Here is a 26,352-nt window from a genome sequence, read left to right on the forward strand (position 1 = left end):
ATCCACAACAAAAGGGGAAAGCGGTTGGGAGGAGGTCTGTGACAAGCTCCAGCGGGGGGAGATTTCAGTGCAGGTGTCCTTGGGTTTCTTTTTTTTTTCCTTTCCCCCTGACACCTCGGAGACAAGACTCGACCGTAAGTAAGACTAAGACTGTTGAGGAGGAATCAGAGATGATAAAATAATAAATGTTTGATCTGCCATGAAATCCGAAAAGAGCAGCAAAGGGAAGATATGCTCGTCTGGATGAGAGACCCCCGCTGGGTGAAGACACGCAGCGTATGTTAGCTGAGCCGTGAAAGCTTGCTGCCATTGCCTGGCGCTGAGGCTGAAATGGGAGCGAAACGGTGAAAACCGAGCGCAAGAGAGTGAGCATCCTTCAAGCAAACATCGCATCACTGATCATTTGAAGGTATTATACATCTTCTACAGATTAGCAATCCGTGATATTTGCCACGGTCTGGACATTGTCAGTTGATGCTGACGGCTTGAACGGTGGCATTTATTGTCGCCAGAACAATTACATTTTTCTTCTGCAGATGTGGGCTGCAAGACGAATAAGGCCTAGTCGGTGGGTGAAACGTTCAGGGATTAATCACTGATCACGATGAACAGCGATTCAGTGTTAATAATCTGCAGCATTAGCCTACAAGCTACTCAAGGATGGGTCTCCTGGACTATTTTCACATGTAATGGATGATATGCCATGTTAAGTGAGATGAATATGGGAATAATGTGAGATGCATGTTATTGCACCTGAAATCCACTGATAAAGGAGGACCAGCTACTGCATCTTATTGTTGTGAAAACCTGAAAATTGCAAACAAACCCTGAGCTGGTTTTGTCTCCTGTCATTCTGCACAAGCTCAGAATGGGACTAACGTGACTCTGCTGGATGTGAGGCCACACATGCACTCACTGGCCCCGCTGTCAGACGCACAATGCCAAGCTCTCAGGTTCCCGGTATGGGCATGAATTTCACTGATGTTCCCTGGGAGCCTGGTTTGACCGGCTCTGGGCAAGACCTAGTCTGGTCCTCCACTGCTAACAGCGTGGTGAAGATGGCGCTCATATCTCTTATTGTGTGTGTGTCCTTGTTTGGGAATGTGGTGGTTCTGCTGGTGTTCCAGAGGAAGCCTCAGCTCCTTCACGTGGCCAACCGCTTCGTCCTCAATCTCCTCTTGGCAGACCTGCTCCAGACCATATTAGTCATGCCCTTTGCCATTGCAGCCACCGTGCCAGGTGTGTGGCCACTAGATGCCCGACTGTGCCAGGCTCTGGTGGTGCTCATGCACCTTTTTGCATTTGCTGGAGTCAACACCATCATAGTTGTCTCTGTGGATCGCTACCTGGCCATCATTCACCCTTTGTCCTATCCCACCCGCATGACCCCTCACCTGGGCACCAACCTGATCATCTGCACCTGGGTGCTCAGTTTCCTGCAGAGCACGCCTCCACTATATGGCTGGGGGGCTATTGACTTTGACCGCCACCACAGCGTGTGCTCAGTGGTGTGGTCATCTAGCCTGTCGTACTCTGCTGTGGTGTCCACCTTCTCCTTCTGGCTGCCTGTGCTCATCATGCTCGGATGTTATTGGATGGTATTTAGAGCAGCTCGGAGGCAAAACGCACTTGTGCACCCCATACAGACACAATCCTACTCCCAACCATGCCCACAGGACTTCCAGGGACCTAGCAGTCCACAGCGGCAGCCTCAGCCCCGGCCCCAGCCCCAGCATGCCAGTTCACCTGATGGCCCCTATTCAGCCAGGGGGTACCCTGTTCGAGTGAGGCACAGACGCTTCCACTACCACTGCAAAGCAGCTCGTGTTGTTTTTGTGATAATGGCTTCATATATCCTCAGCATGGGGCCTTACAGCATACTAAATACTATATCTATGAGTGCCAGAGCAGCTGTACCTCCCTGGCTGTCATCCCTTGCCCTTGTGCTCTTCTTTTTGCAGTGCTGCCTCCACCCGTACATTTACGGTTACATGCACCGTAGTGTAAGGAAGGAATTCCTAGCTTTGCTGTGCGGGCTGTTCTGCAAACAGGGCCGTCCCAGCCAGAGCTCTGCCGTGGAGAGCTGCTTCACAACTACAGAGGGACGACTCGGTGCCCACTCTCACGTACCCAGTCTGACTGCTCGAGTCTTCCCTCTGCGGACTTGGGAGGAGTGCACAACATCCTCCTCTCCCACTTGTGAGAGGAAGTTAAGGGACAGCCGTAAAGAGACCACCTCTACCAGCGTCAGCTCTGAGAGAGAGCTCACAGTCCACAGCAAACAAAGCACATAAACTGCCTTGAGGACTCATCAGACAGACCATATTTTCTCTTACTTAAAGAGCTTGTCATACAGTGTGTTCAAACATAAGTTAATACACCTACTTGAAAACAGGGTTATTCATTCTGAAGTTGCTGGCATTAGGAATAGTGGTATTACCTAATTGATCACCAACACAATGACCTTTTACTATTTTAGTATTTAACATTTTTTAAGCTTGATTAAATTATTGACTTGAGATTTCAAGTTAGGTTAGGTTCATTGTTGCATTATGAATGTATAATAGAGCCAACTGTTCTAAATAATGAGTATTACATTATTTTAACTTCATCAAATTATGAGAAACAAATAATCTTTTTGAGGTGTGTCAGATAAGTCATAATGCGTGTAGCTGTAATTATGTGTTGTCTCTACAAAACATTGTTTGAAATGTATGCAATTATTGTAACAGTAACTGTTAAATACCAGAAACCATATATTAATTAATGTTTTTGCCCACAGGTCTAATATAAATTCCACTGGGTTTTTTTTTAACTAGACTAGTCTGACTCATGTTGAGATAGAATTCTTATGTTGGATCAAAGTTGTTGCTCTAATTATGGGGCATAAATGTCTTTGATAAGGTATTGATCTGCAGTATCTGCACAATTACTCTATCTCCTTTAAACTGTTTGTGTGTTGTATTCTCTGTGATCCTGCCTAAGGGGAACAGGATGTACTGTTGTTGTGTAAGTGCAAGCAAGCCTCGCCTGCAACTAATGAACTCAGGGTCTGCTTGCGGAAACATTTGTAGTGTCCAACCCTGTTCTTGAATCTTGCTGAGCAAGTTAATATATGTGTGTTTACATCTGTTCTTAGTCTCAAAGCACCTTTTGAGTAAATGAGTAGTATAGCGATTTATTGTGCTTTCCGGTTACAGAACACACACGAGTTGGTGACTCTCTCCGATGGGATGACCGTGGCCTCTTTGTTTCCTTAAACTTTAGTTTAACCAAGGTGGACATTTTACATCTCACTGTGTGCCACTGTACATTTGGTATTTGCTGCCTTTGTAATGTCAGCCTTTCTTTGAGGAAGCACTGTATTTTTGTTGAAAAACTACAGTACACAGAGAGCAGGTTATGATAAAAACATAACTCCAGTGGACTTCTCCCGTTATTTAACGTAGGCCGCATGCCGTAGGATCTTATATAACAGATTTCTTATAGTCCACTGAATACATGTAGATTTGTAAAGATACCTCCTGATACAGTATTTGTAATAGAAAACCCTGTCTGTTAAAGACCACAGCAAGGATGAGTACTTATGTAAGTGTTATATGCTTGCCGTGACTCATATCAGAGAAAGGCAATCGATTGAGTTAATTGGGTAGATGATGCGTCTTGCATCACAACATTATGTGCATTATTTGAAAAGTGGCTCTAGTTGACACATGGTCAAGTTTTTGTAACCTTTCGGGAAAGAGTAAACAAAATTGAGCAGAATCAGCCAAGGTGCTCCCAGTGTTATAGTTATTAGACTGTGATAGTTTTATGGGAAACAATTCACAAGGTATCAGACCTGACTGGACTGGCGTGGATTTCAGCCTTGGTTTATACAAAAGGTCACTGGATAAATCCGTACCACAGTATTAATGACAATCAAACTTGTATAATATGTTTTAGTGTGTTGCTCTGGATAGGACAAAGGGGTACAGTATGTTATGAAATTTAAATAAGAGAAAATAATGTTTTTAAGTGCTTTAACACTACATATTTTTGCGGTTACTATTGTGCTTTTGTATTATTTCTGGTTTCATTATCCAACATCAGAATTTGTGGGTTGTTTAATAAAAGTGAATTAACTGTAATATGTGTAAAATGTTAAATTCAATTCCACAGGTTTTTCACATCAAATACTTGCATAAGACTAAGGTGGGCATGACTGTGCCAAAGTTTTTCCCTGCCTCCATCAACCAATGCCTGGCTTTAGATATAATGAGCAGGATCTTTTGAAAAACTACAAACTTAAAGGAAATTTGTGTAGTCAGGTCTGTATAACCACGGGATCTGACTGAGGCACAGGTGAAGGAAATTCCACAAATCAAAGTGAGGCTGCTCAGCCAGAAATGGGATTAGATTTTAACAAAAGCCAAAGGTTCTTAATTTGAAGGGTGTTTTTTTTGCATATATGGTTAAGTTCTATGATTTTAGTCGGTACACAAAAGAAATGTACATTGTGATGAAGAAGCTGAAAAAGTTTATAAGGTGCTAATTTTTGTCCCTTTCCTTATATTACTAGGTGTCCTTCCCACACAGAAGGCCATTATACACAATACAAAAGTGACAGAGGAAGAATAAAATGTGGCTACAAATAGCGCACTACACTGCATTTGTCCACACTGAATCATTATCACTGTCTGAGAATTCTTGCAATAACTCTATACTCATCCTTAGAACTCGGTCTCTTGTAAGCTTTCTCATTTTGCTTTGTATTTTTGTTTCAGCCAAGAAAAATTGACTAGGAGCTGAAGACTGCATCCTATTAGCATCATGTCCACATACAAAAAGTTTTTAAAAATGTGGTAAGCATGTGCAAAAAGTCAATGTGTGCGTTCTAGTGGCTCAAAGAAAAAAAAAAACTTTTTTTTTTTTTTTTTTAAATTGCATTTATTTGTTAAAGTGTTATCACCTTGGGTGATGACTTCACACCGCTCGAAGCAAAAGGCAGCAGTGTTTCATTAAGTTAAAGTTCAGCAAACCACTTATTCAAATCTAAAAGAGTGCATATGTACTTATATGTAATCAGTAAATTCATAGACAGCGTTATGATAACTTGTGTGGCCAAACAAACCAGGCATGTCACTGTGAGATTGTCCTTCATGTGAAACATTCTGTAGCTGTAGCATGTTCTAGATACAGATGTGCTTCTTAACCAAGTGTACCCTTTGTTTCTATGCAAACTTAAATGTAGCCATCAGATACAAAACAGTGGACATGTATCATAGCAATGTCAGTGTTTTATATCATTTCTGAACAATACAGGCTGATATTTTTACCTTAAAAAAAAAGAAAAAAAAACTCCTACAGAAGGATCCGTATTGGTGAAAGTCTTTAAGTAGCATTCTCTCGGTCACTCTCTCTGTACAGTATGTACACGCATTTTTTCCCCTCATCAGTACAGGTAATGAAAAAACAAAACATTTAACCATATGGGCATAGAAAAACAAAATACTGAAATTTTTACTTTAAGAAAATTAAAATTAAAAACAGTTCGGTTTTCTTGTTAAACTCAAAGCAAACTGCTCACTACAACAGCTATATCATTGGAACCTACACTGATTTGCAAGGACCCACTCAAAATATTACCAGTCAACAGTAAACACAAAATTATATATATATATATATATATATATTTTTTTTTTTTTAAAGAAAACAGCAACATAGGTTTAAAGCACAAAAGAGGACGGGCTCTGCTCTTCGGGTCTTGTCTATGATAAGTGATGGTTTCAGTTCAGGTCCATTAGACCACTTTATCCCGTAGTCAGCACTGAGGAGGTCAGTACTGCGACAGCAAGGAGTCAGTTTTTTTTCCCCTCAGTCCTCTAGTCCACCTTGACCACACTGTAGATCTTATTTACAAACCAGAAGCAGGCGAAGAAGCCAATAGTTCCTGAGGGGAAAAAAAACTTAGGTTAGAGAATTCTTTGATAAATGTTATAACATACAAAAAGATTAAAATTAATAAAAAGGCCACAAGGTCTTAAAATTCATGTACTTCAGGAGCCTAGGCACACACACACACACACACACACACACACAAAGTGTGAAATTGTACAGCCAGCTTGTTGTTGCAGGAAAACCAAATTCCACTCCCTAAAAGCTTGAAAAGTAACTTTTGACAGGGCTGGGACTGCAATTCCCACAAAAACACCAGCAGCAGCACTTCATTTTGTCAGAGAGAATATTCTCCCCCAATGCTGAGAAGCCAGATGGGTCAAAATCCTGGATCAATTCATGTGGGTATAAAAGTCCTATCTGACTGCTCAATTGGGGGCCACACAGCCCAATCCCGAATTAAGTTGGGATCAAAGTTGGGATGAGGTGAATGAGACAGACAAGAAAATAAAAACTTAAATGGGGAATGAGAGAGATTAGGATTATTTAGATCAAAACTGGAAGCAAGGAGGGAAACTGATCATCTTTTCCTAGAATCCTTGGATTATTTCTTGGTGATAATCTTTTGACATCTCGTCCCCTTGGTACTTACAGCTCTGTCTTAAGATAGTGTCAAGCAGTGCTGTAGTGACAAGCAGGGCTACAGGCTAACTTTTATCTGGCCTAACGACAGTGCAGTGTAACACCAGGGGGAAAAAGTCGTCATCTGACATAATTGTGAGCAGTATATTTCTGGTTGACATTAAGACTAAGCTGTTATCTAGTCCTGTATATTATCCTCTTCATCATCGTCTCATATGAGTGGGTGTGCAAAAGAGCTGGACAGGGCTGGAGAGCGCTGCTGTCATGCAACATGTGTCCAATTTTGTCCCTTAAAGTGCACGCTAAAGTGGCAGTGTACTGTTCATCCTAGCTTGCAAAACTGTAGTCACACAGCTGCATATTAAGTGCAACTGCAGAGAAATTGTCTTAACAACAATGGCAATGAATCCTGCATATTCAACATTGACTTACTATCATCCATAGCAACGAGTGAATGTAGCGCCTGTATCTTTTGATCTACAGAAAAATAGAACCAAAATAAAAAAAGGGAACTCCCTGATAAAACTAGGCTCTGGCCTTTCAAACTGAAAACCACAGACAGAAATATGACCCAAATAAGTCTGCAAAACTAGACCTGACCAAGAGGGACTTTGAACATATCTGTTTCATTTCCCACGGTCTCCCTGATTTTCATAAAACTTTAAACAAACCCTTGCATTAAATATGCTCTTTACTGCATTTGGCACAGTGCTCCTATATTGCCAGTAAAGAAATAAAAAAAGGCCAAGGCTTGGCTTTAACTAAATGAAAAAATGTACAATAGTGTTGACTGCTTCCTGGTGTCTTATTTCATAGGAACAGGATGGAAGTCCTGAATCTTCACAATACAGTTAAACTGACATTGGGTGGCACTTTACAAACTGAGCAAAGCAAACAATGCCATTCACACCCACAAGGTTCACACTCCTTTCTGCCTGACATATGGTGAGCTACTGGAGCTTTTCCCAAAATTGTTATACAGATGATAATTTGTGATTTTTATACAAAAAAAGCAACTCATCACAATCTCATTGCAATGTGTCAACACAAGCAGGAAATTGTTGTGGCTGTTTAGAGAGCTCACACATCCTTAACTCAAAGTCTCACCTGTGAAGAGGAAGAAGATGAGGACCATAATCATAGTGTAGCCAAAGTAGAGGATGGTGCTGGCAGCTCCAATTATTTGCAGCTTCGAGAAGAAGTAATGCACAGCGTAGATAAACAGATAGACAGCTGTGAAGCCGCTGGTCAGGAAGGAACGCCACCACCAGTGGTAGTCCTGGACACACATTACAAAAGATGACATGATATGATCCAGTAATGAGGATATGTCAACTTAAATCTGGAGCAGATGGAAAATGCAAACACAAAAAAGCCATATTCACAATTACCGTATAAAAAAATATTAGCACATGTAGTTAGGGCTGTCCAATGAAAAATAAGGGCATGACGAATGTATTTAGGAGCATGATCTAGAGCATGATCTAGAGCATGATCTATTTATTTTCAAGTTTAAGTAATTAATTTTTTTAGACTCAAGTTTGATAAATGCTACAAAATTCTCTGATGATTTAGGTACCTCTGCGCATAGGTGGAAGTAGCAGAGCAGAATTGTGGCCTCAGAGCAGGTGATGAGTAGAATAATGAAAACAAGGAACAGGAATCCAAACATATAGTACATCTGATGAGACCTGGAAAATAAAAAGGAAACATGTGGTAAAGAAACAAACTCCTCCTTGCAGTGCAAAGAGTGCAAATTGTTCAAAACAGGATCTGCTGACAAATCTGGACAGACAGCATTCCTGTGTCCTTACCAAATGCTGTTGAGGATGAAGAAAAGCTGGATGAAGATGCAGCCAAAGGGCAGGATGCCACCCATTACTATACCAGGAATAGGTTTTGTAAAGAAAGATTGCTCAGGAATTTGACGGGGGATTTGGTTTGTTCGCACTGGTTGCTCAATTGCCTGAACAGGAGCAGAAAAAGAGAAGATATGATTACAAACTCTCAAACACACACACACACACACACACACACACACACTTAATCTACAATCAATAATTTCAAGATAGACAAATTAATAAACTAGGAGGCCTAACTCACAGCCTTCTTGAATCCAAAGTAGGCACCAATAAAGGTGAGGGGAACAGAGATCCCAAACCACAGAGCCAAAATGGCCACCAGAGTGCCAAACGGGATTGCTGCTGAGGAACCCTCCACCCAAAGGATCAGGTTCATCAGGAAGAAGTCTGCAAACACAATACTAGAGACGAGAGGTGGACAGAAGACAATGACATCGAGAAAGATAATACATGTGAGATGGATACAGGGTGCAAGACAAAATAAGGGCATATCAGGTGCAACATGTCACTCCAGCACTCCAGGGCAGAAATGTACAAAAGTGAGACAAATGAACAAATGCAGTAAAGTTAACTTACCCTGGGCACAAGAGTGCTGTCAGCAAGACATTTGTCTTCCACTTTTCACCTCCAAAAGCTGAGAATAGAAACAGAGATGGATGAGGATATTATGATCTGTTGACTCGTGTAAGACTTTAATGAAACAATTCTAAAAGGTTTTCACTGGACTCTTACTTTTGTAAAGGCGTGCAGACACATAGCCAGCAGGCGTGCCCAGCAGAACCCAGAGGACCACAGCACATGTCATGAGAGCCCCCCTGTTGGCCGGTGACAGGAAACCCAGACACGCCAGGACTACAGTGGACAAACAGTCATCAGTGCACTCATTCAGACATATCAGCATCGTTGCAGTATCAGGCACAGCAACAAAGTGTAGCCCTCTGTCCGCTGTCTGTCTCTCCAACAGGCGGGGAAACAGCACACACAACAGCAATACTGCTGTCATCTATGGTGCATGGTATCTCACCACAGCAGGTAATTTTGTAAAAAAAAAAAAGAAAGAAACATTAAGGAACAGCTTTGATTTTAATTGTTCTACTGCCTCGCTGGCTGTAGGGATATCCGTTACCAAGTTACATTTTGGAAGATAACCAGCTGAGCTGTAACTTCCATTGTTCCACATAATGTCTTACATTTTAATTAAGTTTTCACATGTACTCTATATGTTTAATATACTAAACTGACTGATATGAAGTGCAACCACAAGGCAGCCGTGTCAGTGTAATACTGACTGCAACAATTTATATGTTACTGTAACAATTGCTTGTGCACAGAAAATCTAACTCAGTCACTCCTTGGAGTATTTTATGCGGTGAACACAAAGAAAAAATTAAAATAATGATAGAAGTTAATAAGAATGAAACTCTAATATATAACACTTTGCAGCATAATGTAAAATAGTTCTTACAGAGTGTGATGAAGGTCATGATAAAGATCTGGGTGCCCTGTCCAAGGAACACAGAAAGCAGCATCCCTTTCCTGGGGGGACGGAAAACGTCTCCGTGCACCTGCTTCCACCCGGACTCCTCCTGTGCATCCTCCTAGGAGGGCAGGTAGATGGCAATACAGTCACAATCAAGGAAGTACTTAACATTTGCAACTGATAAAAGTTAAAGCTTAACCAACCACCAAGCAGTGAATATTACCTCACAATCTGACACCTGCTAGCAAAGCAAAATAAGGTGAAGACTGAGAAACAATTGGTTTACCAAAAGTTGTAAAATTTGGTGTGGGAAAACTCAGTCAAATCTTAATTATGAACCCCTTTCTTGACACTTTAACATTAAAAAACACCCACACCATGTTTTATGCTCTCAATCTAATGTTTGCCGCAATCACACCCCCAAACACTTGATTAAATATCTACAAAGGTTTTGTTCCAAACAGCTTTTAATACGCTTACATAGGGTAGAGAGGATTTATCCTTGGTCGATGGAAGCTTTATCAAGTCTGCCTGTGAAATGTAACAAAAGATTTATATTCCTGGGTAGTGTGCACAAAGTGTGCTGGGTGGTATGACAACTAATTAAAGCATTAGCCATTAAAGATAACCAGTAGACAATCAAGAAACATTTACAACCAAATACAGTGAGTGACCTTTTAAACCCCAATAACATAATCTCTAAGATGTATGGTCATCTAGCTAAAAACAAGTCTACTCTTCAAAGTTCCGTGAAAAGGTTTTCAACAAAATGGCACCAGCTACTTTGAATAGTTAATTTGCATAAAGCAACATGGTTCCCTGCAATACACAAATAAGACAATAATACCCTTAGGAGTATAAACTGTTTTTGGTTTATTTCTAACAACAGCATCTTCACTTGTATACTAGTGCATCTTATGCACACCTGGATCAGGCCCAACTGAAAGAGAGCTCAACAATGCCTTTACCTGGTCAACCTGGTTGTATCTGGCAATGTCCTTGTGCAGGGTTCTCAGCATGATCATGGCAACCATGCCAGACAGGAAGAGGACAATGACCAAGGAGTTCATGATGCTGGACAAACACACACACACACAAGACAAACCATAACATCAGCTAACAAGCATCAAGTAACAATCAGGGGGTTGTAAGGACAGAATGTCTCTGTGCAGTGCACAATGTGAAAAATATCTTCATACCTAAACCACTGGATGTTTGTGTGAGGCATGGAGACAAGTATGTAGTCCCACCTAGAGGCCCACTTGATAGAATTGTTTTCCTGTGAAAGGAAGTGAAATTATTATTATTTTTTAAATTTCATTTTCTCTTAGGTACAAATAAATTATAATACACATATTTGTTAAATAATACAACAGATCATACAGTCTGGCAGCCTACCTCAAATGTAACCGAGTAGGTGTAAACTATTGACACATCATTATCAAACTCCCCAGGGACCTCCATTGGGCTGCCTCCTTCACAATTTGGGTTTTTCTCATCTGCATTTTTGATACTGTTGTGCACAAAACACAGAAAATCCTTCATGTCAGATTATTAATGTCATGGCAGATAATCGTTTCCTCTTACATTTCATATTATATATATATATATATATATATATATATATACACACACACACACACACCTTTTCTTAGTATTATACTCTTTATTAGTCTGTTAACATATGCAGGCTTTAGGTCAGAGCTGTGAGTGTTTTTCCTCTCTTGCTGTTCCTCTTCTCTCCTTGAATGTTCATTCAAGGCCGGGAGAATATCTCTGTTCCCCAAAACATAGAAACCTAGACTGTGTAAATGATTATGCATCCCTTTGCTCGGGGCCGGACGCCCGAAGCTGCCCTAGGCAGCAGGTCTCTGGACCAGCGGTATATGTGTTAGCCTATAGTACTTCTCGGTTTATTCTCTTTTATTAATAAATTCTTAAAAGACAAGGGGTTGTTGTAACTCAATTATTTGCTCAATATCTCACAAGCAATATACAATTTCCACAACAATTAATTAATCTGGGTTAGTTTTGGATGGTGATTTGTCATTCAGTTGCAACATATTGAGATAAATTAGACCCAAATCAAAATATGGTGGCAACATATCTATCTACTACCAACCATAATTACCTCTTTGGCTCCAGCGTGGCAGCGACCAGCCGAGCACCTCGCCATCCCTCTAATGCTCCACTGTGGTAAGTGATCCTGATGTCCACATGGTTGAAGACATAAAATGTGTTCTTCTTGTTGAACTCAGCCTGAGAAAAAAAACAAAAAAACACACTCACTCAGATTCCTCAGGGTAAGATTTTTAAACAAATATCTGTATATTCAATCATTTTATTAATTCAAAGAATTTGAACAACCAACTTCACCATTATCCTACTTAAGAGTATGTCAATTTGATATTTTTGGTTTCATCAATGACTTTTTGTCAATAAGTACATGAAATACTGTTACATAATCTATCCATAAGTATCATCACATACTGATTGAGACTTTAAGTGGCAGTTAATTGTAAATTTAACATTACTTTGGAATTATTATTAAAACTAGACAAAAATTATTACGCTTAGTTATTATTATTAGATGTGAAAATGCTAAATTACACCCTTGACAAATTCACAGATCCTGGGTAACTCAATATATCAGAATGATGATGACCAGATGACCAATTACGTAAAACTTAATATTTTAAGTAGAGTACACATTCAAAGACAAAAATCATAACTCACATTGATAACGCAAGCATCTTTAGCTCTGCCATCTGAGGTAACGAGGCAGCCAATGGGAAAGCCCGGGTTGCAGTACTTCTGACCATCTTCCACATCATAGCACCAAGTCACTGGCATGTTGTCAATGATCCTGAAATAATAAATTGGTTTACATTATCAAGCTTCTTGATAAATAAAGTTTGTGTGCTTATGTCTGTTGGCTGACAATTTCACTACTGCTGTTGTCCAACTTTCAAACAAAACCTCCACACTACAAATGATTCACAAGTAAAGACTTACAGTACAGTAGAGCTGCAGATTTTGACATTTCTAAAAAAAATTAACTCAAACCGATGAATACATTATCAATATAGTTGCCGATTAATCTAATAGTTGACAAATAATAGATTAATCGTTGCAGCTCTACAGTACAGCAGGCCTATGTCTTTTACTAACCAGTGGTGCTGGTAGTTCAGCTGCATTCCCATCTTAAGAAAATCCAGTTTGGTTGCATCCGCCTGGATGCCTTTCTTGTAGGTCTTTGTGCACACCCACTTGCATTTGACATCTTGTTTGAAGATGAACTGTAAAAAGCAGATGAGAGTCCTGTTGCATCACAAGAATTCATTAAACAAATGGAATCTATATGGAGTCTATAATATGCAACACCATAAATGCCATATGGTTAACACCCACCTTGTATGGTGAAGACTCAATTCGTTCACCAAACAGCACCTGTCCAAGATTCTCTGAAGGCCTCTTTTCCATGTCATCTTTGCAAAAGTCAAACCTTTAATACATTTACAGATGGTTAAATGCAATGACAAGATGATATTGAGCTTAGAAACATATCCAGACATTACACAAATGGCATGAAGTAGAAGCTAAATGCTACTTACACATCATACTCATAAGGCAGGACTGACTCCACTGAGTCCAAGCGATTGACAAACAACTGAATCTGTGTCTGTAAAGAAGCAAAACAAACCAGCATCCTTGAGTCTAAATTTGTTTTATAATAAAAAAAGCTCATTCTAGGGGTTACAGTTAAAACGTTGTGGTAGATATTATATTTGATCGGTCTCCCAAAAGGGTAAATGATTTGCTAGATCCCAACGTCTTGGTCGACCCAAACTTGCCTGCTCTCTGCCAGGTAACGTTAACGTTAGCAAAGCAATCAATGTTAATGGTGTCTGTTATCTGTCATAATCCATTAACGTTATTTGAATTAATGTGCTAAAAGTATAATGCTACGCAGGTGAAGAACTTATTTAAGGAGAATTTATACATTTCCTTGGCAATGACAGTGTCCATAAAAACAATTAGCAATGCATCAGAAGACCAGTGCTCAGGTTCCAAGTAAGTTAATATCGGGGCCTAAGAAAAGGGCTGGCTAGCTAGCAAGATGAAGGAAGATAACACATTGAAATTAATGTGCCAATTCCAACTTCAACAGAACATCCACTACATTAAATAAGAATTGTGAGTTATATGAATTCACTATACCTGGCAATCTTCAGCACCCTTTCCGTCTTCACAAAAACTCACTGGGGCTAAACCCGGAAGATAAAACGCCGAGCACGAACAGAAATACAAGACTAGCAAATTAACCAGCACAAAACCAAAGTGTATCCGCCTCTTCATTTTATCGAGGACACGGTTCTTTGAAGATTTTGTATACTTATGTCAAAGGAGCGCCTTTCTTCTTCTAAGGGAAGGGAATGTTTGCTAGCTGTGCACTGTTAGCTGCGTCTTTCTGCTCGGGACCCAGAGGCTGAATTGTGCTGTCGAGTAGAACCAGCATCCGTAACGTCGAAAGCGGAAGCCACCGGAAGTCAAATGAGTTTACCTTCGAAATAAATACATATAATAAACAATCTGCTTAGTATGAATGATTTTTTACATATATTGCTGAACTGGGCATACCCATCTTATTTTGATATGATCAATTTGTATAAATGTGATTATAAACAATTACATTTTCAAATTGAGCCACACGTACATCACATATCGTTTTACATTGAAAGGACTAAATCGGATGTCATATTTTCTGACCGGCTGGACACCGTGGAAGTGTTGCACTGACGTTGCTTACCGATTCCTCCGTAAACATCCTGGTTTTTAGAGAAGCTTTACAATGCACAGAAGTTATAAAAATGCTTAATGAAATGTTACCTATGTTGTACGAAATATAGATACGAGAAAGCGAGGGAAAATATTGGGGGAAACAACATTCGGATACTGGCTAATTTTCGATATTATTGTAAAAGACCCCTGAGTACGTCGTGTAACTTAACGTTAGCCTAAAGAATTTAGGGGGTTGTGATACGACATGATATGTGGTTTCGATCCGATACCATGTAATACAGGGCCTTGATCACTCTAGAACTGCTCATAATATTACAGATATTTTCAGTGTATTATACTTACTATCGTCGATTAAACTTGTCAGGTTCGAGGTAGGTTGTTTGAGTGCACACAACACCACAACAGCAGTGAAACTGTTGAAACCAGTACCTGCATAACCTGTCTCAGGGGACGAAGCATTTGTAGTCAGGGCCCCGAGGCTCTGGAATAGCCTGCCCGAGGAAATCAGAGGCTGAGTCAGTGAAATCTTTTAAGTCCCTTATTAAAACATACTTTTATAGGACAGCCTTTCCCAATTATTTTATTCTGTTTATTTTTTACTTTATTATATTTATTTAGATTTAACATGTATTTTAGTCTCTTAAGACTAATTTGATTTGTTTTTATGTGTTTTATTGCCTTTGCACTTGTTAAAGCACTTTGTAACTTGTTTTTGAAATTAGCTCTATAAATTAAGATTATTGTTATTATTTTTATATTACAACCCCTGTTTGTGTTACTTTTTGGACAACATGGTTACCTGCCATAAGCTAATATCGGCCTGGCTGATTTAGCTTTTGAAGTGAAGTACAGGATCATTTTGAATTTGTTCATGCTACTGTCCTATTCTGTAAGGCAGGGGTTTTCAAAGTCTGAGTCTGTGGGCCTCCCCATACACAAAAGTTTGGAAAAAGGCTCCCGCTCACACCCCCTTAGTTTAGGCTACTTGCTTAAGTTTCACTCTATTCCAGGCCTATGGGATCATGATTATGTTATTTGATCCCATAGACACTCACCAGTTGAGCCAAGATAGCTTAACATTGCTGTTTTGATTGAACTTCAGCCTACATCAAATACATAAAATAGGTGTGTCCTAAGTTATATATTAGTTCTGACTCTGGGAAAGTGGGAAAGACAGTAAACTTCCCCAAAACTACCATTATATTACTCTATTTTAGCCTATATACCTTTACCCGAATGACGCACATTTAGGTTATTATATGTGATCTCCTTTTGACAACCAATGTCATATTTTTTTCATTCAGTTATCATCCCCTGAAACTGCCTGGTATGGAACCTTCCACTTTGAAAACCTCTGCTGTAAATGGGTGGATAGAAAAACAGGTAACCTGATTCGCGGTTTCGAACTGTAGGCGGCAGCGTTACGCATTGGGTCGTCTGGTCTGCAAACAAGAGAAGAAGACGGAAGGGAGTAGAAGAACCGTTGTATCCTGTACAAAGCAGCGGCATAACGTTAGTGCCATACTGTCTGGCAGCATCTTGGTGCGTGTTTGTGAACTTAATATAACAATAGTAGTATTGTTTTTTTTTTAAATGTTTTTAAAGTAGCGCGTTGGCATTTGTAAAGCTCGAGTCCCCAGTTAGTAAACGCAGACTTGCTAGCTAGCGTTAGCCAAGTAACTAGCACCAACCGCTGGCACGTTTATCGCCATTTTGCGCATTCAACAGCCGTAGACTTTTGCCTGCAGCAAGGTAATCAGACATGTTTGGATACTGAGGCCAATACAACGTTATATGCTTGCTTGTGTTTTCAAATGCTCAAAATTTCAAATGACACTACGACCCTTCATTTGTTGCAGGTGGTGGATTCTGCAGCATGGCAGAGGCAGACCGACCAGGGAAGCTCTTCATCGGTGGGCTGAACACCGAGACCACCGAGAAGGCCCTGGAGCAGTACTTCAGCAAATACGGCAGGATTGTCGAAGGTGAGAATGTAGGCACGGTTGGTTATTTAATTCTCAGAGCGTACCATTGTTAACTCTGGATAAAGTATTTAACATTAATTAGGAAATGCTATTTCAGGTATTTTCTTAAAATCTACCCAGTTTTAGCAAATAACTACCTTTTTAATTGTGTGTGTGTGTGTCCTAACCACTTCGCTCTTGTAAAAGCATCAAATGTGTAACGTTACCTATTAAGTTTTTTTGGAAGCCGGCAATTACATTTAGACTCATGTTCACTTAAGGCTCATTTTTGGAGTTTGTAGTTATAAATCAGTGAATTTATTTTTGATAGGAAATGTTTAAACATTGGATAAATGCATCAATGTCAAATAAACCTGTAGTTTAACAATCTGTTGTCATTTCATATTATTTCAGCAGACTGCAGTGCACAATTATGGACCAGCTCCGGTCCCCTTTCTCTCTTCACTTAACATTAAGCTTTTTCTGGGCAGCCCTTATTGCAAAATACCTTGTTTACCACTCTATGTAGTTTCATTTGGTAGCAGGAAATAAGAAACCCTTGCAGTTTCAGTTAGTAAAATGTGGCTAGTAAAAGAACACGCTTTTGTCCAGCTTAAACTGTTGAAAAATTGTTGTACTTTTTGTCAGACAATAGTGTAATCACAAAGCACAAGCTCACTCACTATGTCCTTATTTCAGTTCTTTTGATGAAGGACCGTGAAACAAACAAATCAAGAGGCTTCGCTTTTGTTACTTTTGAAAGTCCTGCTGATGCAAAGGATGCAGCACGCGAGATGAATGGAAAGGCAAGTACTGTCTTTAATCAGCTGTAACCTTTAAAACAAACAAACAAAAAATTGAAATCTGGTTGTAACTGTAACTCTTCTACCACAGTCTCTTGATGGCAAGCCTATCAAAGTTGAGCAAGCTACAAAGCCTCAGTTTGAGAGTGCTGGCAGGCGGGGACCTCCACCCATGCACTCCCGCAGTCGAGGTCCACCCAGAGGCCCCCGTGGTTCCAGGGGAGGTCCTGGTGGTATGAGGGGCCCACCATCCAGAGGCAAATGAGTTATTTATTTAGTTGTTTGAGTTTGTCAAATAATAGAATGTGGTCAATTGTAACACATTCTCATTGCATTTAATTTGTTATGGTTATACACATTTTGACCATAGTGTGTTTTTAATATTTGTAATTCTTGTCTGTCAAGACTACTATGATAATTCAGGGAATGCAGAACCCTTCTTCAAAGGAATGTCCTCCAGAGGCCCCCCTCCATTGAAGAGAGGACCTCCAGTTCGCAATGGAGGTCCCCCTTCCAAGAGGTCTGCCCCATCTGGTCCAATGAGCAGACGTAAGTGTGAGGGGGAATTTTGTTACTACTTATCACTTACCATCTAGTTCTCCAGCAAGTACCCTGCTGGGCTGCATGTATCTCAGTTTTATTTGGTGATTAATGAGCCGGTTTGTCATTACTTGGTGTGTTCCAGCCCCCATGTCAAGGGACAGGGATCCCTATGGTCCACCTCCTCCTCGCAGAGACTCCATGATGTCCAGGAGGGATGATTATCCATCACCAAGAGATGAGCATTACAACTCAAAGGATAGGTAGTACACACATACAAGTTTTTGCCAACTTGGGGGGAAGGGGGGGGGGGGTTTATAAGAAATATTTGAATCCAGATTGAGATGTTATCCAAATTCTTCTCTTGCTGCTCAAATCTCAATGTGTTATCCTTCTCTTTATTTTATATGAAAACACATGGACAGCAGAGTCTGAGCTGTCCTACATCTGAGAAGATAAAACTCCACAAATGTTTAAGTCTAGTGCAATATAAAACTTCACTGTATATATCTTTGGGGGGAAAAAAAATCTTAATACATGAACTAAAATTTTATATATTTATACTATGTTTCACAGCTACTCCAGCCGGGATTATAATTCCAGAGATTCGAGGGACTATGGACCTCCTCCTAGAGATTATTCGTACAGGGAATACTCCAATTCCAGTTCCCGAGATGACTATAGCTCAGTGTCAAGAGGATACAGGTATGAGTATGGGTTTTAAAAAGTTTAAAGTCACTTGGTTGTAAACTAATAATTGTTTGCATTATGTAGTGACCGTGATGGTTATGGGGGAGGCCGGGAACCCAGAAGCTATATGGACCGTCCAAGTGGTGGCTCCTACAGAGATTCATATGATGGTTACGGTAAGATATGACTCCATGAGTGTATGACAACAGGTCACAAAGAAGAGCTGCACAAATAACCACCCAAATCACAGCTCTGACTACTGCAATATCCAGTCACAAGATGCTGCAGTCTTTCCCCTCCCCAGAGGAAACCGCATTTCAAGCAGCCTCTTTTTAAACAATTTTTCTCTCCCTTTGCTGCATCTCTGACCTGCAGTCCAAGTTGCGTATTTTCATGCTATTGGAAATTATATAACCATTGGCATCTCAACTGAAAAACAAAATTATATTCAAAAGCTGTGTCGACGCATCAGTCCATATAACCGCTGCAGTCAGCAAAAGAATCAGTGTTTTGTGGCAATATCAAGCAGAAATAACAATATTTATTGTGCCCCAGAGAGTTTGCAATCATAAGGAACCCCAAAAAGTCCTTGGAAACATCCGTTGACCACTCAATGTGTTGCAAAGCACTCCCTCAAGGAGTAACGTTCAAAAAACCATCAAGACAACCCTGAAAACCTCGTCCTTTCCTGCAGTTCTAACACTTGGAGCTCTAAAAGGAAAAATGGCTACTCAAATCAATGGCATGCTGAAAAGGGTAACACTGCCCATTTATTCCCTGTGCTTGGATATGTTCCTGCCCATGCCAACTAATATCCATGTTAAATGTAAGATCGATAACATGATGGGACATTTAAACATGTCGTCCATTAACTTTATTTGTCACAGAATGAATTCTATTGGCAAAAAAATGAGCACATGACAGTGCAAGAAAATGTGTCAACTGAACCTTGCCAATTACCTGACCCATTGACCCTGCAGGTAACTCTCGCAGCGCCCCACCTTCACGGGGCCCCCCACCATCCTATGGTGGGAGCAGTGGAAGCAGTCGTTATGATGACTATGGCAGCAGTTCCCGGGATGGCTATGGCAGTCGTGACAGTTACCCCAGCAGTCGGAGTGACCCATATCCACCTAGCCGTGGTGAGCGATTGGGCAGGCAGGAGAGGGGCCCAGCTCCCCCTGTTGAGAGAGGCTACCCTCCTCGTGATTCATACAGCAGCTCAAGTCGTGGAGGGCCACGCGGTGGCCGCGGTGGCAACCGACCCGATAGAGGAATGGCTCGCAGCAGATACTGAACTGGACTTGGAGATCACATTAAAGCATACGTTCTCGGTGCACAGTTAACAGTTGTTTTGGAAATCTGACCACAAAGACAAACCAGCCATGTCTAACTCTGTGGAATATGAAGCTTAGCTTTCAACTGTACCTTGACTTTCCCAGTTTTTTTAATGTGTAAAAGTTATTTGTTTATTTTTATTTTTTTTTAGTATTTCCCTTGCTCATGTAACAGTACAGTTACCAAGTGAGTGTTAGTTTTTGTAAATTCAGTGCTGTTGGAATCTGCAATACCGTAAAAGTCTGGCTACTCTAATAAAGCTTTTAGTTGTACCTTGACCACTGCTCATCGATTTTCAAGACCAGACCAGAGCCAGTAACATGAATGTTGATTAACAACATGATCTCCTTTTTACAAAGTTTTCTGTAAAGCTTGGGTGAGTCTCTGCTCATGCTTTATAAATAGTCGAGTGACTTCATTCTTAACACCAATGTGCCATCAAGTGGACGCTACTGTTTTCAAGGGTTAGGCAAATGTTACTGTCAAAATGTTCCAATGTAGTTTCCTTGGAAATGGATCATCACCCTAGAGCCATTTGATGGCATGCAACGAAAAACCAAGGCAACAACAACCAAATGCAACTCGACTGGTAGTCAACAGCTGGTAAGCAAAGCAAACCTCTTTGTTTCTCATCTGTAAATGAGTTTCTCATTGTCCTGTATTGCAATCTCCCTTCAAAGGGAGATACTCAAGACAACTTTTGCCTCAAAAGAAAAGAGGACAAAAGAAAAGGGGGAGGTCAACTGAATGTGCCCTTTCCATTGTAGTCAGTTTTCATCAGCTAAAATTGTCAAAAGTGCAGCAACATCCCAAGAAGTTTTCGTCCCTTTTCAGCAACGAAAGTTTAACAGCCATTTTGCCAACTGAGCCCACAAAACGATGACCCTTTTTGCCTAACCAATCGTCCAAACCTCAGTAAAATGATTGGCAACAGTGCATTTTTAAATCCTATGTAAAGATTTCTAGATATTTGTAAACTTATTTTTTTTTCTTGGTATAACTTGAAAGCATTTTTTTAAATTTAAGAGCCATTTTCTCAATATGAAAACATTTTCGACAAGCATGCCAATTCAAACAATGGAGACCCCTGGAAGAACACCATCGTCATAACTGCCAAACTGGACACAATCACTGAAGCAAATTCGCAGTCGGACCAAGGACTACAAAATCATTTTCAGTTGTTTTTATGAATACATGATTAAGAGAAGGGCAACATGTTAATATTACATTCTCATTGCAGGATGAACACCGCTCCAAGGCTACTGCCCTTGCAACTTACCTGAATTGTGTCCTCAAGTTGTTGGACCAATGAAACCATAGTGCAGCCACGGTGCACCAGTGCAGGTATGTCCACCAGACTAATTGTAATAGGTGTTGGGGCTATGAAAGGAAAGTGGAGGAACATTATAAGTTATAAGCACAGCAAAATGGTGAAAGTACACTATTTGAAATGCAAATGACCACCAAGGTTGTGGTATAATGGAATTGTATTGCTGTAAAATTAAACTGTTATGTAATCAGTTTTTAATGTTAACTTTGTTTCAGATGCTGGTGCAAGCTTCTGTTGAAAGTGCTGGTTGAATCGTTTCAAGTGGAAATGCGTGTTGAAAGTGGGAAGAACACAGGCTGAGGATTTGCTCAAATTAAAATTTGGTGGGGTTTTTCAATAAAGACTTTAAAAGTGATTTGTTCATTACGTTTTTTTGTGGTCATTTCTCTGAATAATGCATTTGGCACAAATCCTCCGAGAAGTAATTACTTTAAGTGTGTGTGTATATATATCTCGAGATAATAAATACACTTTTTTTTTTTTTTTTTTTTTTTTAAATTTCTCCCACCATTGGGATTCTGAAGCTTTTCTAATGGTGAAAAATAAGCATTTACCATGACTAATTTCTACCTTTAGTGAATTTAAAGATCTGTCAAACATGATTTCTTTCTACCTGCAAATAGCACAATTCAGTCAATGTAAATGTAAAAATGTTATGGGTTGTGATAGCAGAAGTGATAACAGCTGTATGACTATTGGTATTTGTTTCTGTCAGAAATCGTTGACTCATTTTGCGTTATCTTTTAAACTATACTGTGCTCATTAATCACCAAATGACCCTGCCAATGTGAGCAGACTACATGTCAGACCTACTGCTCACACATCCTGAGTGATTCCTATACTAAAAAGTACATTTTCTGTTGCGAAATATGCGGATGCGCATCAGATACCAGTCCCCTGGTGGTGTTTCCTTATCATTGCTGTATTTTAACTTGTAATATAGGAGAAAATGCCCTCTGCCAGCATTTTGTAGAGAAGAAAAGCCCTACTGTGTATTGTTGAGGTGCCTATTTGCCAGTAGGGGTGATCATCGGTTTTGCGTATAGAAACAGCGTCGTCCTTCCCCCACCGCCTCTTTTTTTTAACTTCTAGCAGAAGTGCGGATGTGAGTTGCATATTGATACGGAACAGGCCGCTAGTTTTTTTTTTTTTTTTTTAGCAATGTGTGCTTAGGCAATGATCATTTTGTGGAGCTATGAATCCAGAGGAGCAGACTGTAACGTGGTTAATATCACTAGGAGTGCTCAGCTCGCCTAAAAAAAATATAGCGGACCCGGAGGAGTTTTTGAAAACATCGTTGAAGGATGGGGTCGTCTTGTGCAAGCTCACGGAGCGGCTCATACCTGGCTTCACTCCCAAGGTGAGTTGTTGATTTAAGTTAACTTAAGTTAATAAATGCCATATGATCGACGGCCCGTGGTGAAAGAAAGGGAGGGGTTAGATTAAAAATGATACCGACGTGAAGTTCTCCCTGCAGCGGGCCTTTCATTTTTATTGCTCACGGTGCTCGAGCCGGGAAGTTTTAACAGCTGCATGTTTTGTAGGATGCTTAATGCATCGAACCGCTGCTGCATTTTAGTGAGTTTTCATGTGTGGGGTTTCAAGATGTGATTTCCTGTGAACCCAGGAAAATGTTCCGCATTCTTGATACGACTGAGTCGGCGTGTGAACACCCACCAAAACAGGACAGATTTTGTAGGAGTGCGTGAAACATTGGACATAGACCATATTGGAGCGACCAAGTAGGGGAGTCCACCCGACTCGCAGTTGTTAAACAACTTTGACGCGATAAATCAACGTTAACAACATGCTTGGTTTAGTTGTTTAGATGACAAAGTTGATAATGATAAACAACAGTTGCAAAGACAGTTCGTCACTTCCTCTTGAAAGGCTCGGCTCTTCCAGGTGCGACCTCCCCTTTGACCAAGCGACTTCAATGTAACGGGAAATGGCTAACCAGAATAAAACCGGAAGTAGTAACTTCTCTCTTGTATGATGTGCTGTCCTGCCTAGTTTGTTGCTCTTTCTGTTGGGCTGTCATTCATTGTCCTAAAAAGAAACAGTCTAGACTTAAAAGCAGTGAAGACACCAACTTGTCCCCTATATTCATTTTGGAGCGTTGCGACGCGGCCGTTAAAAATAATTTTATTTTGAAAGTTGGAAAAGTCAGCGGATGTTTTACTTAAATCTGGCTACTTTGACGTTGATGTGGTGTTAATGGTTATGTATTCTTGAAGAAGACGCAGAGGGAATCCACAGTTATTTTGTCAACTGTAGGGCAACACATTTGGATTGCTACAACAATGTTACTTTATGCTCTTTTGTGTGTAACTGAAATTACAGCAGCATCGGCGTTAGGTAAGTGCTTTTGCCAGATATGTCTGTCTGCCTTACTAAGCTGAGGTGTGTGTGTGTGTGTGTTTTATATATTTATCTCGTGTGTGTGTGTGCTCAGTATTGCCAGGATCCGAGAACTGAAGCCGACTGCATTTCCAACATCAGGGAGTTTTTAAGAGGATGCTCGTCCTTGAAAGTGGAAGTAAGTTGCGATTTATTATTTGTGAAGTTTCATGTACAAACTTTGAAAAATTTGACCTCTCTTTCATTATCTGCTACTTAGCCCACTGCAGTTTACATAAACTTAAACACACTTGCTTTTGTTTTGATCTGCTTACTCTGCTGGCATACAGTTTTCTCATACGTCCATGCTGTCAGTCAGGAAGTGAACTGTAAGCCCTTGTGACAAGTGCCTCCGTTTTCAAATGGTTGCAACTTAGTTTTCAACAGTATTTACTTCCTTTTAAATTCCCTTTCTCTTTTTGTGCTGCCATGATGTTGACATTTGTATGTTGCTGCAAGTTATTAAAAAAATCCCCATGATATACACTGCACGCCTATATTGCCAAGAAGGTGTCCTAATATTTCAAAGGGCCAACTCATTTGCAGATGTTGGGAGTTTTCTCTGTCTCTGCAACAGCTTGTTTGTGACTGCCACACTGGACAGTAATTTCTCCTCTGGCTTTATAAATAGTCTTTTCTGGTCGTGAATCACATTGGTTGGTGTCTTTAAACAGCTAATTGAGTCAGCAAGCCTGGCTCACTGCAAAGTCAAGTGGTTCTATAGTTCTGCCCAGCTGGCTTGTTATGTCTGGGAGGTCCCCTTTGCTTTTATCCACCAACTCTGCCATAGCCCGTAATTAGACCTTTTGCGGCCAGCCAGTAGCTCATGGCCAGAAGTTTTTGGAGAGCCACTGTCAAATGTATCAGCCAGGGGATGTCTGTGCCACCACAGCCAGCCCTACCCATTCTTCGGTCAGTGGTATGATTATAATTATAGAAATTTTTCTCTCTCTCTCTTTTTTGCCATTGCAAATAGTGCCCGTTTGTCCTGTGACTGCACAAAGATAGGAGTCATACTGCTTTCACTTCTGCTCCGATATGCAGAAAGAGGAAGTGCCAATTACTGCTCAAAGCCTCTGATTTTTTTTTGCTGTGCATGAGATGATTTGCTCAGATTGTATACACTTCTAGAGTAACATGCATTCGTAACATGACTCAATAAAACTCCTAACCATGGTGAAGATGTCAGTACTGACTGATCAAGGTCAATACTGTGATGTAACATCTAATTGCTTTTATCAATGCAAGTGTTTTTTTCTGGCTTTTAAAAACAGTGGTACAAAATCATCATGTATAAATCTAACATCATCCATCGTCAACCGCTTATGTACAGGGTCACGGGGGGCTGCTGGGGGGTACACCCTGGACAGGTCGCCAATCCACTGCAGGGCCACACATAGACAGACAACCGCTCACACCCACATTCACACCTAAGGACAATTAAGAGACACCAATTCACCTAGCCTAGTCTTTGGATGGTGGGAGGAAGCCGGAGCACCCGGAGAGAACCCACACGGACACGGGGATAACATGCAAACTCCACACAGAAAGGCCGGGGCAACCGGGGTTTGAACCCACAACCTTCTTGCTATGAGGCGACAGTACTAACCACTGCACCACCGCGCCGCCCATCTAACATCATGTTCTATCTATTTTTTTTTATTTTTTTTTTTAACATGATTAAAAGCAACCTGCATAACTCTTGGTAGTCGTGTCAACCCTAACACCGACCTTTATACTTTGAAATCTAATGATCACACTTGCTTTAACTTGGAACGATGTTGTACACAACTCATGACCAAGGCTGTACAACTCAAATGCTGTATTTAAGATGTTTTATTTAAAATGGAAACCTTATCCGCTGGAGGAAAGGAGATAGCTGTCTGAGACAGAGCAAGCAAGCAGTGTGACTGTGTTTGAGCATGCATCTGTGTGTGCGCGCAAGTGCGCAGCGAATCGCAAATGAGTCTGGCACTGTCATGTTTTATTACAAAGCAGTGAAGAATATGGGTCACGCTTAACATGTCAGTTTTTATTTCTGTCCTCTTGTAGGCTTATTCAAATCCCTGTGTATGTTTCATTGTGTGTGTGTGTGTGTGTGTGTGTGTGTGTGTGTTACTATTGTTTGTGCTGCAGCCTAGAATGAGTGTCTCTCTCTGTCTGTGTGCATTTAACAAGCATCACTGCTCAGATCTGAGCTATCCGTTCTAATTTTGAATTATTCTTCTTCCACTTCTGATGGATTCCAGGTTTATATGAACAGATGGTTTTGGGGTTGTTGGTCTGATCTTTGACATCTTCTCTGTTCCTTTTCCATCCAGGGTTTTGAACCCGAGTGGTTATACACTGGCGAGAATTTTGGCAAGGTTCTGAACACTTTGCTGGCAGTCAACTTTGCCACACAAGGTAAGCGTTTTGCAGTCTCACTGTACCGCCGCTCCCCCATATCGGGCACTGCTTGATAATATTTTGTCTTCTCTGAAAGTAAAGAATCAAATAGTAGTAAGTAGTAGTATTACTTTTTAGATTACAGTACCCTGATGTAAAGAAAGCAAGAAAACATGAATTCAGTGAAAGTCTGTATGTTGCGCTTTACACTGCACAAACAGCTTCTTCTGTGTTC

The 26,352-nt window shown here is 40.5% G+C and overlaps 4 protein-coding genes across 7 annotated transcripts in view; 3 read left to right on the forward strand and 1 right to left on the reverse strand.

Moving 5' to 3' along the window:
- The first annotated feature begins 938 nt into the window (after window positions 1–938).
- On the forward strand, window positions 939–2,578 carry gpr101 (G protein-coupled receptor 101). Its single transcript, XM_046031559.1, has one exon. The coding sequence runs from the start codon at window positions 939–941 to the stop codon at window positions 2,292–2,294; it is 1,356 nt and encodes a 451-aa protein (XP_045887515.1). The 3' UTR covers window positions 2,295–2,578.
- Window positions 2,579–5,261: 2,683 nt separating this feature from the next.
- On the reverse strand, window positions 5,262–14,377 carry LOC123957758 (transmembrane 9 superfamily member 2). 2 transcript variants are annotated; one of them, XM_046030797.1, is made up of 18 exons: window positions 14,083–14,377; window positions 13,476–13,543; window positions 13,273–13,366; window positions 13,033–13,160; window positions 12,598–12,727; window positions 11,993–12,120; window positions 11,260–11,374; window positions 11,061–11,140; window positions 10,830–10,935; window positions 10,342–10,392; window positions 9,847–9,979; window positions 9,114–9,233; window positions 8,958–9,015; window positions 8,623–8,782; window positions 8,334–8,485; window positions 8,099–8,210; window positions 7,627–7,798; window positions 5,262–5,932 (listed from the first exon to the last, which is right to left on the reverse strand). In XM_046030797.1, exons 1-18 carry the CDS (start codon window positions 14,218–14,220, stop codon window positions 5,865–5,867), a joined length of 2,013 nt encoding a protein of 670 aa, XP_045886753.1. In that variant the 5' UTR covers window positions 14,221–14,377; the 3' UTR covers window positions 5,262–5,864. The 2 variants fall into 2 exon arrangements, with proteins under 2 accessions (XP_045886753.1, XP_045886754.1); XM_046030798.1 differs by lacking the exon at window positions 10,342–10,392 and having other exon boundaries at window positions 14,083–14,376.
- A 387-nt stretch (window positions 14,378–14,764) lies between these two features.
- rbmx (RNA binding motif protein X-linked) lies at window positions 14,765–20,277 on the forward strand. Of its 3 annotated transcripts, XM_046030803.1 has the most exons (10): window positions 14,765–15,179; window positions 16,077–16,206; window positions 16,524–16,649; window positions 17,328–17,434; window positions 17,523–17,688; window positions 17,837–17,986; window positions 18,117–18,234; window positions 18,548–18,676; window positions 18,746–18,837; window positions 19,642–20,277. In XM_046030803.1, exons 3-10 carry the CDS (start codon window positions 16,541–16,543, stop codon window positions 19,956–19,958), a joined length of 1,188 nt encoding a protein of 395 aa, XP_045886759.1. In that variant the 5' UTR covers window positions 14,765–15,179; window positions 16,077–16,206; window positions 16,524–16,540; the 3' UTR covers window positions 19,959–20,277. The 3 variants fall into 3 exon arrangements, with proteins under 3 accessions (XP_045886759.1, XP_045886757.1, XP_045886760.1); XM_046030801.1 differs by lacking the exons at window positions 14,765–15,179; window positions 16,077–16,206 and adding an exon at window positions 16,215–16,416; XM_046030804.1 differs by lacking the exons at window positions 14,765–15,179; window positions 16,077–16,206 and adding an exon at window positions 16,216–16,416 and having other exon boundaries at window positions 17,837–17,980.
- Window positions 20,278–22,339: 2,062 nt separating this feature from the next.
- Window positions 22,340–26,352, forward strand: part of arhgef6 (Rac/Cdc42 guanine nucleotide exchange factor (GEF) 6) — a 29,001-nt gene continuing 24,988 nt past the window's right edge. Inside the window, exons 1-3 of the mRNA XM_046030806.1 lie at window positions 22,340–22,689; window positions 23,785–23,868; window positions 26,051–26,135. Of these exons, the coding sequence (XP_045886762.1) occupies window positions 22,525–22,689; window positions 23,785–23,868; window positions 26,051–26,135 (334 nt within the window). The 5' untranslated portion in view covers window positions 22,340–22,524. The remainder of the gene's footprint in view (window positions 22,690–23,784; window positions 23,869–26,050; window positions 26,136–26,352) is intronic.

This window comes from Micropterus dolomieu, linkage group LG19 (genome assembly GCF_021292245.1).
Source record: "Micropterus dolomieu isolate WLL.071019.BEF.003 ecotype Adirondacks linkage group LG19, ASM2129224v1, whole genome shotgun sequence".
NCBI classification, from domain to species: domain Eukaryota; kingdom Metazoa; phylum Chordata; class Actinopteri; order Centrarchiformes; family Centrarchidae; genus Micropterus; species Micropterus dolomieu.

Coding starts and splice junctions, on each gene's coding strand:
- rbmx (XM_046030803.1), top strand. CDS start 16,541: ATGGCAGAGGCAGACCGACCAGGGAAGCTCTTCATCGGTGGGCTGAAC. Junction 18,235..18,547: donor CATTACAACTCAAAGGATAG/GTAGTACACACA, acceptor TATGTTTCACAG/CTACTCCAGCCGGGATTATA. Junction 18,677..18,745: donor TCAGTGTCAAGAGGATACAG/GTATGAGTATGG, acceptor TGCATTATGTAG/TGACCGTGATGGTTATGGGG.
- gpr101 (XM_046031559.1), top strand. CDS start 939: ATGCCAAGCTCTCAGGTTCCCGGTATGGGCATGAATTTCACTGATGTT.
- LOC123957758 (XM_046030797.1), bottom strand. CDS start 14,220: ATGAAGAGGCGGATACACTTTGGTTTTGTGCTGGTTAATTTGCTAGTC. Junction 9,016..9,113: donor GTCTGCACGCCTTTACAAAA/GTAAGAGTCCAG, acceptor TTCTATTCTCAG/CTTTTGGAGGTGAAAAGTGG. Junction 5,933..7,626: donor CATCTTCTTCCTCTTCACAG/GTGAGACTTTGA, acceptor TTTTCCCCTCAG/GAACTATTGGCTTCTTCGCC.